This window comes from Heliangelus exortis, chromosome 2, assembly GCF_036169615.1.
Source record: "Heliangelus exortis chromosome 2, bHelExo1.hap1, whole genome shotgun sequence".
Lineage (NCBI taxonomy): Eukaryota > Metazoa > Chordata > Aves > Apodiformes > Trochilidae > Heliangelus > Heliangelus exortis.
Genome location: NC_092423.1, coordinates 48,485,047 through 48,504,186, shown reverse-complemented (window position 1 = coordinate 48,504,186; position 19,140 = coordinate 48,485,047). Strand labels below are relative to the sequence as shown.

At 40.4% G+C, this 19,140-nt stretch overlaps 1 protein-coding gene across 2 annotated transcripts in view; it reads right to left on the bottom strand.

Annotated features, from left to right (window-relative positions):
* Positions 1–19,140, bottom strand: part of ELMO1 (engulfment and cell motility 1) — a 313,181-nt gene that overhangs the window by 256,971 nt on the left and 37,070 nt on the right. For both annotated transcript variants that reach the window (XM_071736038.1, XM_071736039.1), the window contains exon 3: positions 8,261–8,410. In XM_071736038.1, the coding sequence (XP_071592139.1) occupies positions 8,261–8,338 (78 nt within the window). In that variant the 5' untranslated portion in view covers positions 8,339–8,410. The remainder of the gene's footprint in view (positions 1–8,260; positions 8,411–19,140) is intronic.

Below are 19,140 nucleotides of genomic sequence, written 5' to 3'. Positions count from 1 at the left end.
TCTTTTCATGGTAAGTGGAGGCTTCATCTATTACTGTCATACAGCAGAGGCTACAGGAACAGAAACAGGAGTGCCCAGTGACAAACACACCAGATGCCAGGACACCTGGTGCCTTGATGTACTATGTTGCCTCTGGCTTCTCATGATGTAAGAGGTGAGGTCTTCTCCTCTAAGGGGGAGGTACTGCATAGCTTTGGGCTTGCCCCCTGAGCCAGCCTTTCCTGCTCTGAACCACTTTGGGAATTAATTGGATACTCCATTGGACACAGTGGAGGATTAGCAAGACCGGGCTCACTCATTAGGCATTGGGCATCTGTAAAAGACAGAGAACAGGATTTCCCTGACTCAGGAGAGCACAGGAGTGGATACCTCAAGAACAGAGATGCCCCAGGACTGCACAGAGACCATAAAACCCAGCTAAGGCCACAGTACCTTGAGTGCAACAACACAACCCAAAACACAAAACACCACCATCCCCAAGAAGAGTGGCAAAACCCCAAAAAGTCCCAGACGACTTTCAACAAGACAAGAGGGCATGGTCTTAAGTTGTGCCAGGGGAAGTTTAGGTTAGATATTAGAAAGAATTTCTTTACAGAGAGGGTGATCAAGCATTGGAATGGGCTGCCCAGTGAACTGGTCAACTCTCTGTCCCTGGAGATATTTAAAAAGAGACTGGATGTGGCACTCAGTGCCATGGTCTGGTAACTGCAGCGGTAGTGGATCAAGGGTTGGACTTGATGATCTCTGAGGTCCCTTCCAACCCAGCCAATTCTATGATTCTATGCTCACAAGCAAGTGCAGCTTGATGATGAGAGACAGCTTTTATTGGCTCAGTACACAGCCCTTAAAATGTAAGTTTTAACATATTAGTAGAAACACTTCAGTATAAATATAGCAGCAGGGGTTCTGGAGAGCACACAAGACTTGAGGAAACATATGTGTTATGTCTTCTTCCCCTTTACTCTCAGCTGCAGTTTCCTCAGTTACTCACTTACTTCCCCCTCCCAAAGACATCCCCACTCCTAAACCTGCACTTGAGCAGATCTAAGCACTGCCCCAAGATCATATGTTTAAGATGATAAACTGACTACAATCAGGAAGCAGTGAAACATTTTATCAAAACAAAGAAACCAGAATTTTTCAGGAACTTACTCCACACCTGGTGTTCTAACATTCCAAATGTAGACATAACATTCCCTGTTGTCTCAAATACTTTGCAGATAGGGACACCAAAAACTCCCAGTCAAGAATACTGAAGGGTTATAAACCACCTAGAGATCTACAGCTGTGAATTTCAGCATGTTTGCCTACAACGTATTTTCACCACATATTTAAAACACAGTTCCCAAAGGACTTGAAGAGTTACAAAGCAGGGTTGCAAGATGTGGCTCTTCACACAACCACTTTATTAGGTGAGCAGACCTTTGAGAGCTGAAATAAAAAACCCCAAACCCATAGCTTGTGACTGACACATTGCTGGTCAACCAAGGTAGAAAAGCCTCTACATGAAGGCACTAAAAACGTACACTGTGGGATTTTTGGTATTACTTTCTTTTGTACTACAATCTTGAAGGAGAGTATAATTGAATGATAAAATCTGCGTGGATATTCCAGTTGGTCAGAATGTGAATGAAGTACCTTGTAATTAATTCCATGGTGTGCAACTCTAAGAATCTCATCATTACACATTTCCTTTAAACATAGCAGACTTAACTTCTACGAGATAACACTCCTGCTGATTCTTAAAAAAAAAAAAAAAAAAAAAAAAAAAAAAAAAAAAATTGTTAGAAGTGTCTCTGTGTGCATGTCCTTCTGTGCAGATGCAATAAGCTTACAGCCATATTCAGCTCTCATCTTGAAAATGTCATCAGTTGCAGGCAGCAAAATTCAGGAAGGTTTTGGCTAGCAATAAGAAGCTGACAAAATCAAAGCCAGAAAAAAAAAGAATAAAGCAACAAATAAATAAAACAGAACAAAAAACCTATCAAGAACAAGGAAAGAATGAGTTGTTTCATCTCTTTCCTAAAATGTTATTTCCTTATCATCCTTTACTACAACATACAACAGCATTTCTGCAGGACCTTAAGAGGAATGTATTTCAAGTATATTTCTTCATGCCTAATTCCACTCTTATTAAAAATACTTGAACTATCTACTCCATTTAATTAATGTATCCTAATGTAGAAGACTGCACTAAGTAGAAAGCATAAATAGCATCGACTAGACTGTAACTCACTAAAATATTTATATTTTCTTCCTCATTTCTTGCACAATTTCTAACCATCTTCTATAGCTATTGCCTCTTCAATCTATTAAGCTTTGCTGCTTTTTCTGTGTTCAACAGTATGAGACAACTTTTTAAGGTATTTTCCAGTGATGAGGTCCCAGCCACACACCACAGGATGTCAGCTCATCTTGAAAAACTCCAACCAACCAGTGAGAATGTGGCACTGGACAAGGCAAATTAATAAAACAGAACATGTGACAATAACATTGCCCTTTCATCTAGGCTGGCTGCCTGCCACTACAGCAAAGAATTGGAGCTCTAATGATGACTGCTCCAACCCGCCAGTCCTGTAAAAAAAAATGAAATCTTATTCTTAAATACCCATTGTACTTAACAATGATAAGCTCATCATGTTAACAAAGCACTGCCTATACACGTATACATGGCTTTTCTTTCCTCCCCCCAGAATGACACCTTTCATTAGTCCAATAAAGAAAAGATATTAAAGAAAATGTCACATTATATTAGTAGATATGATTTTCTTACCGGTTCTATTAAGAATCCCTGATAGTAATAAAAATGAAATAATTATTAAAAAATTTAATATTTTCACTACATTTATATACTGGTTAGTACCCGATTTAAGATAAACTCGTTCATTTTCTGCTTTGTGAAACTGAAATATTAACAGGTGCAACACAGAACAATAGAAGTCACTGAATTATTGTTGGGGTCAGTTTGAAACCTTTGACAACAGCCACAGCTTTAGAAAACTGGGTTGAGCTAGCTGACTGTTTTCAAACGTTTTTGAAATGGAAGCCACCTTTTGGTTCATCTCTCTTTGGGTGAGTCTACCAGCAGCAGGAATCAAGGTTCTCTCCATGTAAGGGATGAGATGCAGCTGCAGTGGGCAGCTTCAAGCACAAGCCACTGTGGGCTGATGGAAAAGAAGCTCCTGCTAGCAAATCCAGGCAGGGAACACTTCTATAAGTCAGTGTAAGATTCCACCCCATCCTGAGCTGCTTTCTAGTCCTCCATCTTCAAGAAACTGGTATCCTGTCAGCTGTTAAAGGCACTGATATTTCCCTGAACCACTTTAAACTCTGTGCAATAGCACTGGAAATCTCCACAATACATCAGCAGCTCCAGATACTGCAACACAATTACACTTTCAGGATAAGAGCTCATATATTTTTGCAGGCTTGTGGGAAGAAGGTAAGAGCAGCTCTCCTCCTCCATCCCCTCAGCAGTAAGCCCCTTGACTTTGAGTCAATTAGGCTACTAAGTACAGGAGCAACACTTCATGGTACAGCCTCTAGTACAGCAAGACATCAATATCCTTTTCTTCTTCACCACTGGAACGATGCTGGTGTTTCCTAATATTGCACACATTTAGACTTGTGATGCTAGGATTGTATCAGTATACTGCTATTACTACTGACAGCACTTGCAAAAACTACAGCTATTATTAGTCCACATACATGGTAGAAGTGATGTGCCACTTTCTTTCCTCTAATTAAGCATGTCACAATCCCTTTTGAACTACATTACTCCCCACAGTTTGAGAAACACAGCACTAAATCAATTAGCAATCCTCAAGGGTTCAGATTTAGGTCTGAAGCCCAAAACGATTTGAAAGTTCCCTTAAAAAAATTAAAATCTTACTGTTTTCCTTTTAATACATAGTGAAGTACAATGACTTCTCTGAAGAAAAAAAAAAAAACAAACTACAATTAAAATTACATTTACAGCATACACTGGCAGAGGAGAACAGGAAACTTAAAAAATAAACTTGCTGACTAAATCTAAACCTTACAGAAAGCATTAATGTAAGGCAGCCTGTGGTTGCTCCCATGCACTGCACTGTATTAACATGAAATTCTCATCCTGTAAATTTTGCCCACAGTACCAGATTTGTGCTTTGAAAAGCAAAACAGACCTTACTTTTTCTACCTTTTTTGTTTTCTTTTGGGGTTTTTTTGTTGTTTGGTTTTGGCTAATGTAAGGATTCACATCTGCTAATTTAATCTCCATTTAATGATCTGGCAGATAAAAGTAAACCTGGAGGAAGAGACTGCCCAAACGAGCTTAATTACAAACTGTTTCTTTCTGCAGGAATAGTATTTACCTCCAGCATGAAGAAGTTAAATCTTAAGTTTAGAGAAATCTGTTTTCAGTAAAACTTGTGTTAACACAGAAGAATGGATTTAAATGAGGTAAGCTAAAATATTTATTGTTCCCAAATATCCATCTCTTGCCTCTCCTGGAAGCTGCTTTCCCTGCAGCAGGAACAGTGAAGCTGTAAGTCCACAGAACTAAATATCCAGGTAACCTAAACCAGCACTGGCTTAGCTAAAATAATTTGTGCTGTACAAAAATGCAACCTAACAACTGAGAATGACTTGTACACGACAAATTAAGGCATGAAAATCTCCACCTGAACACAAGAAATAGCATCCACTTATGAAATGGCTACTTCTGGGTCAAATAAAGAGAAGACAGGATGGAATAGCTAGTGACCCCTTCACCTGTATGGAGACCATGCAGCCCTATATCCACAATATCTCCCACAATAATAATCAGCCAGAAGATTGGGAGAAGAGAAATGCAGTCAGTGTCTACCATTCATTTCTTCCTCAGACCGCACCCCTATAAAGGCCACAAAAAGGTCCCAATGCAAATTCAGACACCAACTCATTTTAATTCCTCTTTTTACATGACAGGAATACTTAAAAGTAGAAGGTCACCCCTATACTTGTCTCTTAAAAGTCAAAATCCTATCTTTTCATTAAAAATTCATTTGGATCACAGTACTAATATTGCCAGAAGGAATTTATGCAGAGGGAAGAGTCTAGATTTTTTTTTATTTTTTTTTTTTTTTCAAATTTGCAGTTGAGGAAAGTGATAGAAATAGGAGGAAACGTAAATGAAAAAAACCCAAGCATTCTGCAAGAGAGTAACTGAACTCAGCAAAGTCCCTCTCTGAAGGAGAAAGCAGATAAGAACATTAGCTTGCATAAGTTTTAAAATCAGCTTTAATGCATACAGGCAACAGCCAGTTCCCAGGTTTACTGCAACTTAATTAGTCCCACCTGGAAAGAGAGAGGGCAGCAAGAAATATGCAGTTCTGCCCTCCTTGTTTAAAGCAACTTTCCAGGAAAACAACAGTTGTAAAAACCTGTCATCAAATAGTATGTTTCAATGAATGAGATGAAAGGCTGGCACAGAGGCTCACTCTGCAAAGCACTTAATTATATATTAATTGTACAAGCAAAGAGTGTCTCTAAGTAAGTGAGACTAATTTCGTATGATTAAAGCTAAAACTGTCATTGATGAACCCAGGTTGAAAAACCTACAGAAATGAAGTGGAAAGCATCAGCTAGGAAAAATTCTGTGCCTGTGCCTCACGAAGTCCAAGTTGTCACAAGCAATGCACTCGGAGGGGAGGTTTGTAATGGAAAGTTTAATAACACTTAGTTGAAAAAACACTCATGAGTTCTTTTCAGGCCTAACAACTTCCAGTACACCACTGTCAATCACTGTTGTTTCACAATGACATTTCCTCATTTTGAAAATACTTTATTTTTATAATTGCTAAGCAAAATAAGTATATACACAGCAGGTGAATTGGGATACTGTGCAACTGAACAGAAATAAATGCTACCAAGCAACCTAAAAGAAAAAAAAAAAAAAAAAAGTCCAGATTTTCCACTGGGCTTTTATTTGGTAATTAGACTTCAATACTTGGAATAGCCTCAGTACCCTGAAAGATAAAGAGCTTGTGCCATGCTACAGTGAGGTTTTTCTGTTGTTCTTTTAGAAGTAATAATACAGTGCTATTCTTTTAAATACTACCTTTCTTGCCAGCAAGGGATCGGAGAGGGAGGAAACAGGTCTGACAAAGTTCTTAGGATTTTCTGAATGCACGTCAAATGGTGCTTGAATAAGCAGATCCTACCCGACACTGACACTGACTATAATGTCTGGTCAAGGGGCAAGTAATATTTCCACCTTCCTTTTCCCTCCTCCCCTTTATCATCTCTGACAGCTCTCCATCGGAGGTATCAATCATCTCCTCCACTACAGCTCTTCAACTAAATAGCTGCTTTAAAGTAAACAGCTTGGGAAAAGTTAGTATTAAGTGAACCCAAGGCAGAGCTGCATGCTTAGAAGCATGTATCATCCTGTATGCTTTTGACTGCTCCCATCCCTGAAAAAGGCAAATGCTAAAGTTTGTGTGTGTGGGTAGTAGGAGAGGATGTTTCTTCCACATCTTCATTTCTTTGCATCACACCTGTATTTTCCATGACAGAAGGATGAGCGATGAGACCCTCAAATGTCCATTGCATCAAGAGTAGGCTGCTGTTAGCCTTCTTTCTTTCAACCTTATTTTCCCTCTTCTTCCTTCTCCTCCCCATAAAGTGTCATGGAAAGCTTTCAGACTACTTGGCAGGTGGGGTTGGGAAGGCTCTACCCAACATAAGTCAGCACTGACCTTTTTTGTACTCTCTAGATCTTATATAATAAAGGTATAACCAAGGCTCCAGGACAGTAAGCTAGTATTTCAGATAAAATATATAAGGTTTTCTGAGAGTTACTTTAAGCTGTTCTTTTTATTTATAAAACAGTCACTTTGGTATTATACTACGGCAGCTTGGAAAGAAACTGCATAATATTTGTTCATTTTTGTCCCCACTGTAGCAATAAGCTGTTGTTGACCAGGATGGAACATGCATCTTTGTCTGAACCCAGAGTGCACAGTATCTAGCATTTGTTACATAAGGAGAAAAAAAAGCAAAACATTCTATAGTCCGGAAGGCAAGAGATTTATATCTGTTGACACATGCTTACCAAAAAATTTCAAGCAAAGGGAAAAGAAGAAGGCAGGTCTGCAAATTGAACTACAAAGTCCTAACCATTTGGGAATTCCCCTTTCCTCTAAAGGGGCTTTCACTGTGCCTAATAATCATACTGCTGTTATATCAACCACCATCTAGTACCAAATTTCTCCAAAGTTCCACAGGAATTTCCTAAGCATATTCCAGAAAAGGGTTAACTAGAAGTGAAACTGATTGCACTGCATAAAGAAATTAGGATCTTATTTCAGTAAAGCATTTTCAGCATGAATTTAAATTTTCTCCTCTCCAATAGAACTTGATAATGTACTTGGTCCCCAGATACTACAGTCTAAAGCTTATTATGAAATGCTTTCCTTCACTCTGAATACTATTTACAAAAATAATTATTATTCTAAAGAGGTAACATGCTGTATGATTTCAAAACATTACGGGTAAGGTTTTAAATATTAGAGAGGTTATTTTTAATATTATTACGTGTGCCACAAAAACAATCTCAGTCTCAGAGAAGTCCACAACATAAAACATGTCACTTGTATAACTTGACTTGGTCCGTTCTCCCCTCCAAAAAAAAAATTCCTATAGTGTTTGAGTTTGTTGGCTTCTGTATACTGACCCAAATCATTCCATGGGGCCATTGCATTAGAAATACACAACTAAACAGGACAGCCCCTGTATGAAACAGCAAAGATCCTCCTGCTCACAGTGCACCACTACTTAAGTTCCAAAATCTGCACTTGCTGCAGCCATTCAGTATGATCCTGCTCCAAATGAATAGCACTGACTGAAAATTTTAAGACTTTCCACCCGCAGGTAACAACATTACCACATTTTTACAGTTGAGCAAACTAAGGAACCAAAGTGTTAAGTGGGTCACAAAAGCAGTGAATATCTTGTTTAAGCAGCTGTTTAAAAAGAAGCAGCAAACTAAAAAAAAAAACAAAACAAACCCAAAAACAAACAAATAAAAAAAAAACCACAAACAAACCTGCTAAACAGATCAAAAACATTAAACTGCATGAGGGGAAGAGTCACACCCCTTATAAAAAACACCTTTTACCACATATGCACTCACAGAAATATATGTGTGCATTGAAGTCAATATAAATGCAGAGGCAGACACAAAGAGAACTTATTTATCACAGGGCCATCTGAGCACACATACACAGGCACTTACTTGATCTATTTCCATTAACTTGGGGAAGGCACCTGGCCATTCGATTGCCACCTTCACTATATCAGCAGGAGGGGGCATTGCGACGCTGCTGCTCTTCGGAGCCAGTACCCCCGGACACTAAATACCGCAGAGAGCCTCTCTCATTCACACCTGCAGGGAGAAGGGGGGAAAAAAATTAAATAATAACGGAGCAGTCCAGACAGAACTCCAGCGCTGCCGCTTCACCTCCTACATTTTGCCTGGCTGGGCAGGTGGATGAAAACAAACGCATGCATGTATGTGTAAAGAGCAGAAGAACAGCACATTTTCCAGAAGCAAACACAGGATCCAATGCCACAACACACTGCACGGCTCGACAGCTTGTTAGAAAGATGGCTGAAGCACTGAAACGTACGGTGAATAAGAGGCATGCATTAGATTTAAATAGAGAAACTATTTTTAAATGTTATTAAAAACGCTGGTGGGGAAAAGTGGCAAACTAGAAGGAAGCTCCTGTTACAGTGTCACTCCTGGAGTCCCGGGGAACCTGACCAAATCAGCTAAAGCTGGTGCTCCTGGGGAAGAGATTTCCCAGGAAGTTATGGCCAGGAAACACTGTTTCTTTTAACTATAGCAATGATCTTCTGGGTGTTCACAAATAGATCACTGCACTATAGCAACCAGGATGTCAGGAGGAAGGCAGAACACACAGCAGTTTCCACATATACATACACACACACATCCTCACCTAACGGATCCAAAGATACCCATATATAAATACTTGGATATGGTAAATCTCAGACACACGAATCAGAGGCATAAGGATACAGTATACATTCAAAATGATACAATAAGCTACACAAAACCTCACAGTTCTGCAAGAACCCGAATATCAACAGTAATTTCAGGTCACATAGTGCAGGCTGCAAATTTTGGAGAAGGGGAAGAAAGGGGAAGAACCAAAATCCTCGGGCTCGGCAGAACCAAAGTTCTGTCTCTTTTGGCACTGTCAAAATTTGTAACCTCGCAATAACAACAAACATCTTTCGCGTGGGTGTAGTGCTTCCCCCAGCGTGTGCAAAACAAACCTTCTGCACCACTCTCCTGGCCCGGTGGCAGTGGGACAGCCACTGAAGTAGCAAAGCTCTGCAGTTCTCAGCCACAGCAACCCCTGCACCCTCCTGCAGACCGGCAGGTTCCTGCTTGCTTTGCCAAGCCCTCTGTGCCAGTCGCAGTGTTTCCTGCCTGTTCTGCTGAGATCCCCTGCAATCTCCTATGACAAAACGAGACAAAGCCATAGAAATCCCCACAGGTGGCAGTCCCACTTCTTCTTAGCAGAAAAGAGAAGGAAGTGGTGAAAGCATGGACAGACACGTGCTTGCACAGGGACCCTCTGAAAGAACCTTAGCTGAGCATGAGATGAGCTGACAGAATATACCAGACCTCCAAAAGCCAGACAGGTACAGGGCAAAAAAAAGCTCGGATCACCTTCAGCTGCAGATTCAACTAACCCAGTCTAACAACCCTTCCTCATGCAGCAGAAGCATGAACTCACAGCAGCCTTAATAAAATAAGGAAAACATCCCTTTATCAAGAAACCCAGCCTTCATGGAAAGGCTGTACCTTTCCTTTTTTCTTGTTTGTCCTTCAGTTGACTCTGAAAAGGCTCAGTCCTCCACATTTGCAAGTCCTGCTAAATTCTACATGGGGTTCTCACATATACTATAAAAGCAGTTTACGAACTTTAACACTCAGGCAACTTATTTCCAACAATGCTAGTTCTGATGCCAACGGGATCACACATGGCCACAAAGAAAAGCACAAGGCAGTAAATAAGACAATGGATGGCCTATAAATAAGACTGGATTGCAGGAAGTGCCTTGAAAGACTAAACAACGTGATTAAGAAACACAGAGACATTGCCTACATTTGATAGATGTTACAGAGACTAGGAATAAACACAATGAAAGCACGCAGTTGGCTTGCTGGTCATTAAGAATAGTCAGACACCCACTTTTGGCTGTTTTTTGCCCCCGTGGATCCTGAGCGGATGCAAAGTTCCTGCCTTATCTCCATTGACACCTCCTGCTCCTGCCATTTGCATCTCCCACGAGCACTCCCCTTTTTTGCCCAGTGCACTGAATCAATTAACCAGCCAAAAAAGTATTTTCAATCATCTTTTTTTTACCATATTCGAGTTAAACAGCTTCCCAGAGGTGGCACTATCTGAGGGGTGTTGGGGGATGGAGGGGGGGGAGGAGGAGAAGCGAGCCTTGCTGCCAGCAATGAGCTGTTAATCCAGCTCAACAGTCAAACAAAACTGAGACCTTGGCACCTTTTCACTCCCACACTCCCAGTGACAGCGTTTCCCACCTCCCCAACAGAATAGTCCTCGGCAGTCTCAGCCTGGTGATGTTTTGGTATTAAACACCCCACAGTGCTTAAGTGAAGCTGGCTGACAGGCTTCTCCTCACGTTCCCTGGCACAGCAACACATCCCTGGCAGGAGAGATGCTGGAAGCCTCCTGAGTTTACTGACCACAACAGAAAAAAAGCAGCAGCAGCAGCTCCTGTCAGACAAACTTGACTGAAGACAGCTCCACATGAGCAAGACCTTATTTTCAACAGTTTTATTTCCTCTTCATCACATTCTTGCTACAGTTTTTTATTTTAGAAGTCACCTGTAAGCCACCAGCCTATAAAGAGAGAAAGGAGACCTATAAAAACTATGGAATCCACCCAATGCATGGTCAAACACACTTTCTTTTAAGTGAAGCAACTCAGAGCACTGTTGCTTCTCACTGGGAGAGGCAAAGATAATTCACTGCCCAATACCTCTCCTAGGAGGTGAAGCTAACTCCAAAGTTTACAATGAATGCTGGAGAAAAAACGCTGACTCCTGACCACTGACCTAAACTATGAAAGCAAAACAACATCATGAAGCAATAAATTTGTAGAACACCTACTCTCACATACAAATGTGGGCATTAGCTCCTTTTTCTTTAGCAAGTTGTGGTTCTTCTTTACAAGTCACAAGGGAAGAAAGCAAATGGTTTAAGCAAGAGGAGTCAAGGAAAGCCGATGGTGAGTTAACTGAATAGAGCAAACGGTTTAAGAAAGGTGCATAGCAAAGCTGCAGTAAGTTGATCAAATTCAGCTATGGGGAAAAAAGCATTTGCATTCAAAAGCAAGGTGCAAGAGAAGTCTGACACAGCATTCAGAAGACAATTCCAATGCGAGTGATTTTTAACTACATATGATTTACATAATTATAACTATTAACACACCTATGCTTATATAGTCATAAAACACAAAGCAAAGTGACAAGATCTTTAACTACACAAATGGATGTAGCTCCACTTCTCCCACCAGCAGAAGACCAACTCAGAGGCATCAATATAGTCTGAATGCTGAAAAGCACAAATAAATTCATCATTAAAATTTCTTTCTAATTCTCAGGGGACATTCTAAGCAAAGATTATAACTTTTTTTTTTCCTTGTTTTTAATCTCATTCATCCAGTTCAGGATCAAAAAGATAATCGAAGATAATAAAAGATAAAAAGATAATTTCATTCTACCTATGTGGCAATATGAGAAACACAACATATTTTTAAATCTTTTTAGGCCAGAATAGATGTTTAGGTGTAATCACAAAATTACGATTGCAAAGAAAATTCTACAATCTACAATTACTAATTACTTATTTGTTCAAGAGATACACACTGTGTTAGACATTTTCCAGTAAAATAAGAAAGGTACAATCCCTGGTGTGAAACACTTCCAATTTAGTAAGCAATTTTCATGATGTGAATGAAAAACTAGAAGCAATTTGAACTGCTTTTTATTATGCCAGCAGAAGTCAAGCAGTGAAAAGAATATGGACATTGCTAAAATGTCCAGCTCTGCTAGTTACAGAATTTTCTCAAGTACAATTCCTTTTTCTCTCCCAGTGGGATCTGAGAAGTACTGACATGTAAGGCCAGCTTCACAACTCATTTTTATAATATTTATTTTCAAGGTAGGATCTAAAGGCAAAAAGACTTCTGAAGGCAAAAAGACGTACAGGCATGAGTGTATAAAGTGAAAGAGGGGTCTGAGGAAAAGGAAGGCAACTTCCCATTATTTTCCCTAATGCATGCATGCATGCAGGTGTAAGCTGGAGGAGGTTTAAGCACCTTCCATGCCCATCAGCACACTATTTTATAATTTGAGCAGAAAATCCCCACAACCAAAACATCCCTAGCATTTGAGTAGACTTTCTTATATCAGTGTTTTTTTCAGAACTATAACAGATCAGCACATTAAAGTGGAACTTCTTCAAGTTACTGTTATTACCACATAAATTATATTTTTGCATTTCAGCCATGCTGTGCAGAGCTTCCAGTGGTCTACTAAGACACAGTAATGAATGCTCAAGTTTGAAATCAAAGGATGCTAGTTTTAATGCAAAAATGCATCAGCACAGACAATCAAGCTCTCATTTTACCTGCCTGGATAGGAGTGAGCATGTTTGTCAGCAAAACATATTGAATTTTCCCTTTCTACCTATGCACTGCATGTGGAAACCAGGATTTTGATTATGTGTGAAATCAGATGTCAGTAGAAGTTTTGGGTTTTTTTTTTGGTTTTTTTTTTCCCTAAATTTGTTTTGTAATTTCTCTGGCATTTTCCATACAGGATCTTGAAGTACTTTAAATAATGCATAAATACCAGAGAACATATCTCAAGAAATAAGCTCTGTTCTTAATCTACAGACAGGAGGAAAAAAATGCATGCTTATAGGAGTTCTGTAACTTGCAGTTCTAGCTGTATTTGAGGATGGCAGCCTGCAACAGCTATTTTCTTCTTTTGCAGCAGACAGGCAAGATTCAAACAGCAGGCCAGGCCACTTCATGAACAGCTCGAGTAAGGAAGTCAGTGATCAAAAAGTGGAAGGAACACTCTACACACTTGAGAATTTTAAAGAATAAGGCCTGTGTTTCTCCTCCCTGGAGAAAAGGCAGCATACAAAGGAATTACCTGGAGCTGGCACAGACAACCCCCACACACACATCCCCCCATCGCCAGCAAGTTTTCCCATGGCATTTCTCCAAGGCGAGACGAGGTGAAGGGAGAGGAGGGCAATAACACAGCCAGGACAGGGCAGGACACAGCAGGTGCCAGGAGGGGGCTGAGCCCTGGCCGGGCACTCAGGGACTTGGAGCTGGAAGAAGATGCAGCCGGAGGAGGAGGATGCAGCCGTGTCCCTCCACTCGGGACCTTACGTAAGTAACCGCTTCTTGTCAAACCTCATCAGCTTCCTCCGCTCGGCTCCCGCCGCCCCAGCACACAGAAACTTAAGTGGCAAGTTCAGCTGGAAGGTCCCTCGGGGACCAAGTCTGATTAACGATTTTAGAAAGATAATCCAGCGCTGGATTAATATCCCCCAAGTGAGTTATTTTTGGAGTTAAACTGCATGACTGAACAGCCGAGTCTAAGGATCTGTAAACATGCTCTACCATCTCTGCAAGAAATAAAAACAGGGCACAGGAGCCAGGGGGCTGGATGTGTACACTTTGTGTACATAAATAGGCTTTTGTTCTGCTTTTTTCCCTTTTGTTATGTTCAGTGCTATTCACCCCTGAACTAGACAGGAGTCAAAGGCCCAGCAGATCCATGCCAATAAAATCCACAGATGCTTTGCCACAAATGGAAGATAAAGGTCTACAGGAGCTATGAGCTATTTTCCAGTAAGGGATGGGAAAGAGGGGACAATCTCAGTGAGCAGGCAACCCTGGGGTGCCGCTGCTCCCTCTGCAGCAGCCACTAACACTGCAAGAAGACCTGACCCTGCTTGACAGATTTCCACTGTCCATTGCTGTCCACCAGCTTCCCAATGGGATGTTTCTTTGATGCTGAACCCACAGTCTGCTGATCAATAAATAATGCATCACACCATTAGGGATGCACCATTTCATCCTACGATAAAATGAGCTTTGGACCCTTCAGGTTTAAATACGCCACTTTTTATCTCCAGGATACCTGGAAATACAGTACAGGGGAAATTTTATGTATCCGGGTGCCAAATGTACAGAACAGGACAGTTTCTGCCACTGGGGAAGCCACCCAGGAAAAACAGTGAACATCTGTGTGGTTATCACCTGTCTCGTTCTCAGCCATAACCTTTCCTTACAATTTCATCCCAAATATTTTTACCCTTCCCAACACTTGTCATGCTGTTCCTCTCCTTAGGAAGCATTTTATGTGGCTGAGGTTTCACTATCATTGGCAGGCCCAAAAGAGCATCTTGAGTCAACATGATAACACTTCATTGCTTCACTTTAGCAGAGATAGAATCAAGACAGTGAAGATTGGTTATATCCCACATAAGATAACAAATATGCAAAGATAAGGTCAAGGCTGGGAGAAGCCCTAAACTTCCTGATAGAAGCAAGATGAAGCAGCAGGACAAAAAAAAATTTTTGTTTACTGTATTAATGCTTATGACACATGCAGAGAAACTAATGGTACAAACAGGAAGTTAGCAGTCAAATGGAGGAAGAGAGGGCAATAGAGATGCATGAATGCTGAAGGAAATACTCATGTTAACTGACAGCATAGACAGGATGCTGAAGGTTGAAAGAATTATTTTCTAAAGAAACCATTCTGCAAAGAAAAGTACTGTGGAAAAGAGACATACTGATACTCCACAGTGAATCAGCAGAGTCTGATGTTCATCATGCTCGTCAGAAGTACAAGAAACAGTAAAAGAAAAACTATGTACTGTTTGAGTATAATGAAGACAGAGAAGTTTTGAAGACACCAGGCTTTTGCTTCAGGCACTGCTCTTCAAAGACAACAAAAATCAAGAGAAGGAAAAAAACCACCTGTCAGTAATCTGGCACCAGAAAGTAGCTCCATCTACAGAGGTGTTTCTACCAGCACTGTTTCTCATACACTTACTGAAATGAATATGCCAAAACAGCCAGAAGTCAAGAACACCCCACAGTTTCCTGACTTCTCAGCACTACACAGACTCTGAATCCACCTCTGTAGACTCCAAACTCTCTTCCAGTTCACACTCTCATATTCACAAAGAACAGTTTGCCCTTAACATTTGAGGACTTTTCAGTGTCATCTCTCTGAAGGATACTCAGAAAATCAAGATTTGTAAAAATGGGAAATACAGTCATGGCCATTCAGGGGAAAAAAAAAAAAAAAAAAAAAAAAAAAAAAAGAAAAAGAAAAAAGAAGTATGGCACAGTTAATATTAGAGACCTTTTCTATAAACTAAAATTTACTGAATAATTTGAGATATCTGCATTAAAGAGACTGCGTATCCAATCAATGCAAGTTGCTGAGACTAATCTGGCATTTCAATGGATGTTATGAAACCCACTTCGGCAACAGGAATACCAAGGTCCTAAAGAAACAAAGATGGACACAGTCACATTTAAAAAAAAATTACTACGTATATGCTTTTGATCCCACCATGCTTCGCAGAGTACTGCTCAGTCTGTGTACCTGGAGGCCTGGAACCATTGCTCTGGGGACATCCCAACCCAGATATCACCCTCCTCTTCAACAGACAGATAACTTGGGGCCATCACTTGTGATTCTAGATCAGCAAGAGCTTACATACCTGAGGAATCATCTCAATTATATTTCCAGATTAACCATAAGATCACTGTAAGGTAAATTAAAAGATATTGATGAGCCCAGGAACAGGGCAAGCTCTGGGTTCATACAACCAAAACACAGAAGGTCTTTTGGAGAGATGCTAGAAACCTTTCAAAAAAAACTTGACCACCAGATAACAGCAGTGTCAACACTCTGCTTAACCAGTCCATTACCAGGACAGGTGTGTCCTAAGTAACACTTAATAAACTGCATTAAATGTGATAGTAACAGCAGATCTGGCATTTAACATGGATATTTTAACAGGCCATGTGCTCACTCTGAAATTACAACAACATGTTAATTTAAAACCCCACCAAATCTGACTTATGCTGTTATGCTGGGTTATTAAAAAGAAAAAGAGGGTGAGAGCAGAAGGGGAGAGCCATCAATTAAGCCACTGCCATTAAAGCTAAAGAGAGATGTTAGGATTGTCTCCTGTTTTCTTATCAGAAAAAGTGGAAATACTTTCATGAAGAAACCTGACTCATGAAAAATATTAGCTAATTTAGTCAATATGTTTACTTCATTGCTCAGCTAAAAAGTAATTATCAAGTCACCTATACAGCATATAGGATCTGCTTTTCCAAGTACCTTCTATCTGGCAAGTAACTATAATTACAAAAGATACATCTAATACTCACTGTTAAAAGCTGATGATGGTACAGCTGTGTCTCCCCTAGAATGCTACACTTGAAGCTCCTGCTCCAGCCTCTCTGGGAACATGCACAACTATGCCAAGAATGAGCAAAAGAATCACTGTTTCCAACTGGCTAATAAACGAGTACTTAACCTTCCCACAATCCATGCATGCAGACAATGCCACCAGCACGGTCTGCACACTGATGACTGAACTATGCCAGCCACATTCTGCTAGACATCTCGTGGCAATTTCCTTCTCCTCAGGAGCCAGAGCATCAGTTGTCACCAATTGCTGCTGCAACTCAATCAACTTCTATCAAAACACCTATTCAAAATTAAACAGCAGTTGCTCTGTGATGCTTTTCTCTGTTATCCTAAAAACAAATAGACTGCCTCAAATAATTTAATATTCTCTTGATTCCACCCAGGAGTTATTGCCAAGTATTTTACTTGATAAGAACTTACAACTGCTAACTACAGAACAGGGAAAGGGTGGCAGCAACAGGCAAAAGGATACTATGCCTTTGCTGCATAATAACATGCATGCCTCTATTTTAATATATGCAAAAAAATGGATGCTCATAACTGGCTTAAGTTTAAAATATTGTAATACATACATTATCCTGAGCCTCCATCCTTATGTTCACTGCTAAAATGAAATCCTCCTACTCCAAAAACCTCAGGCTTGTGCCATTCAAAGTCCAGTTCCACAGTAAATTTGATGGTTCTGCATTCCCAGTGTCATGGCCTGGCCTCCTCCTCCCCAGTGCCAATACTGGCATTTATCCAGCAAATAAGCTGAGAGAATTGGACTGTTCAAAAACGAACTCCACAAAACAAAAACAGAGGCACATTTTCAGCCAGATCAGCCCCTTGAGTGCACTCACCACTCCCTCACCCGACCTTCAGGACCCCCATAAGAAATGAGCAAAGAGGAAAGCAGGAATAGAAACTGCTCATATTAAACCATCATGAAACCATGCCCTGAGCCAGAAAAAAAAAAGGAGGATTTATTTCACCTGTGCAAAGTTAATGCCACACAGCTGAGCGTCGGTTCCATAGAGGAGAACAAAGTAAAAATATGCAATTACAAAGTTCATTACAGTATGTTTCATTAACTCAATGAGCTCCTTTATAATTGTAACAGACATTAAAAGATTAAAGCATTTGGACAACATCCAAGTAAATTTTTAATGCTCTGATTATTGCCAGAGTTTGTATCAGAAATGCAAAGTAACATCTCTTCACTTAGTCCCCTGTGCGAGTAACCACTGTTTATCCTTCTTGCTTTCAGACCTCAGCGTTCCCAAAATAAATTTTACCACTGTATTTGGGGGTGAGGAGGGGCAAATCACTCAGAACAACTGAACTAACGACTGTAGTTCAGTTTGACAGAGTTGGAAGTGTTTCAAATTAAGCTGTCAACTGAAGTGGAGTATTTTGAACTTCCTAGGGGGCTAACACCTGGCTGAACAGCTCTTTACGTGACAACAGCACCACTAAAACAAAGCTCAACCCAGTAACTCCTTGGCACTTTTCATCTGCTTCCAGTAGTAATTAAACATCAGTAAATGTTGAAGTAGTAAGTGCAATTTAGCTACTGATGTTCTTAGGACAGAGTGGAGTCCTTTTTCTGCCCTTCAGAAAAGCACTTCTGCTGCAAAGACTTAAACACAGCTTTACAGGTTTGGCAGCACAGCGACAACAGCAAAAACAGCCCTACCCACTCTCACTTTACACTGTATTGAGCAATATTCACAGGTTCCACACAAAGTATAAGCATTTGCAAAAAGCTGCAGTGCACACCACTACTAAAAGAATACTCCATTTTCTTCTCTGTTGACCTGTTGTGTGTCATCCACCCCCACTCCACCATCCCACAGCACACTGATGCTTCAGGTTACTCTTTTTTTGCAGATTTCATGCTGCATTCACAGAACAGTAACCACAGCCCATCAGGCAGTCTTAACCTGGAGTAAGGAGTATGATCAGGATAGAGATGTCCTGTTTCCAAAGCTGCCAAAGAACTTAAGAGGAAAAGATGTTTTTTTTAAGTTTCCTTTTTCCTTGTGCTATTCCCCATAATCTAGAGCACATTTCTAGCAGCCACATCACCTTCACAAGCTCTATTCTTGTGATGTTAAAGGATTAGATGGATTTCAGCCACATGTTTTACCTTGCTGGTCTCATTCACTCTGCCAACAACTTTGACTGGGACTGGGGAAAAAATAATGATGACATTAACTGCATTTGAGGCACTTGAAGGAAATTCTGAAACAGCAGTGCCTATAGGTAAATAGGCTGCATCAATGCCCAGGACAAAGTCAAACGCTCCTATTCAAACAAGACAGAAAAATGCATTCTTGCATTTGCAAAGCAAACCTCTTGAGACACAAAACCCCCAGATTCTTACTTGACCTTGGTCTCATTGAGAGAATTTAATCATTAGCAGCTAGAGGAAGATACACCAGAGAAAAATAAACTGAAAAAGAAAATAAAACCCCACACCTGCAAAAGGATATATCTACCAAGCTTTTTTCCCCACAGCACTGATTAAAGAGAACTCCTTACCAGACATAGAAATCACACTGTTGAAATGAACT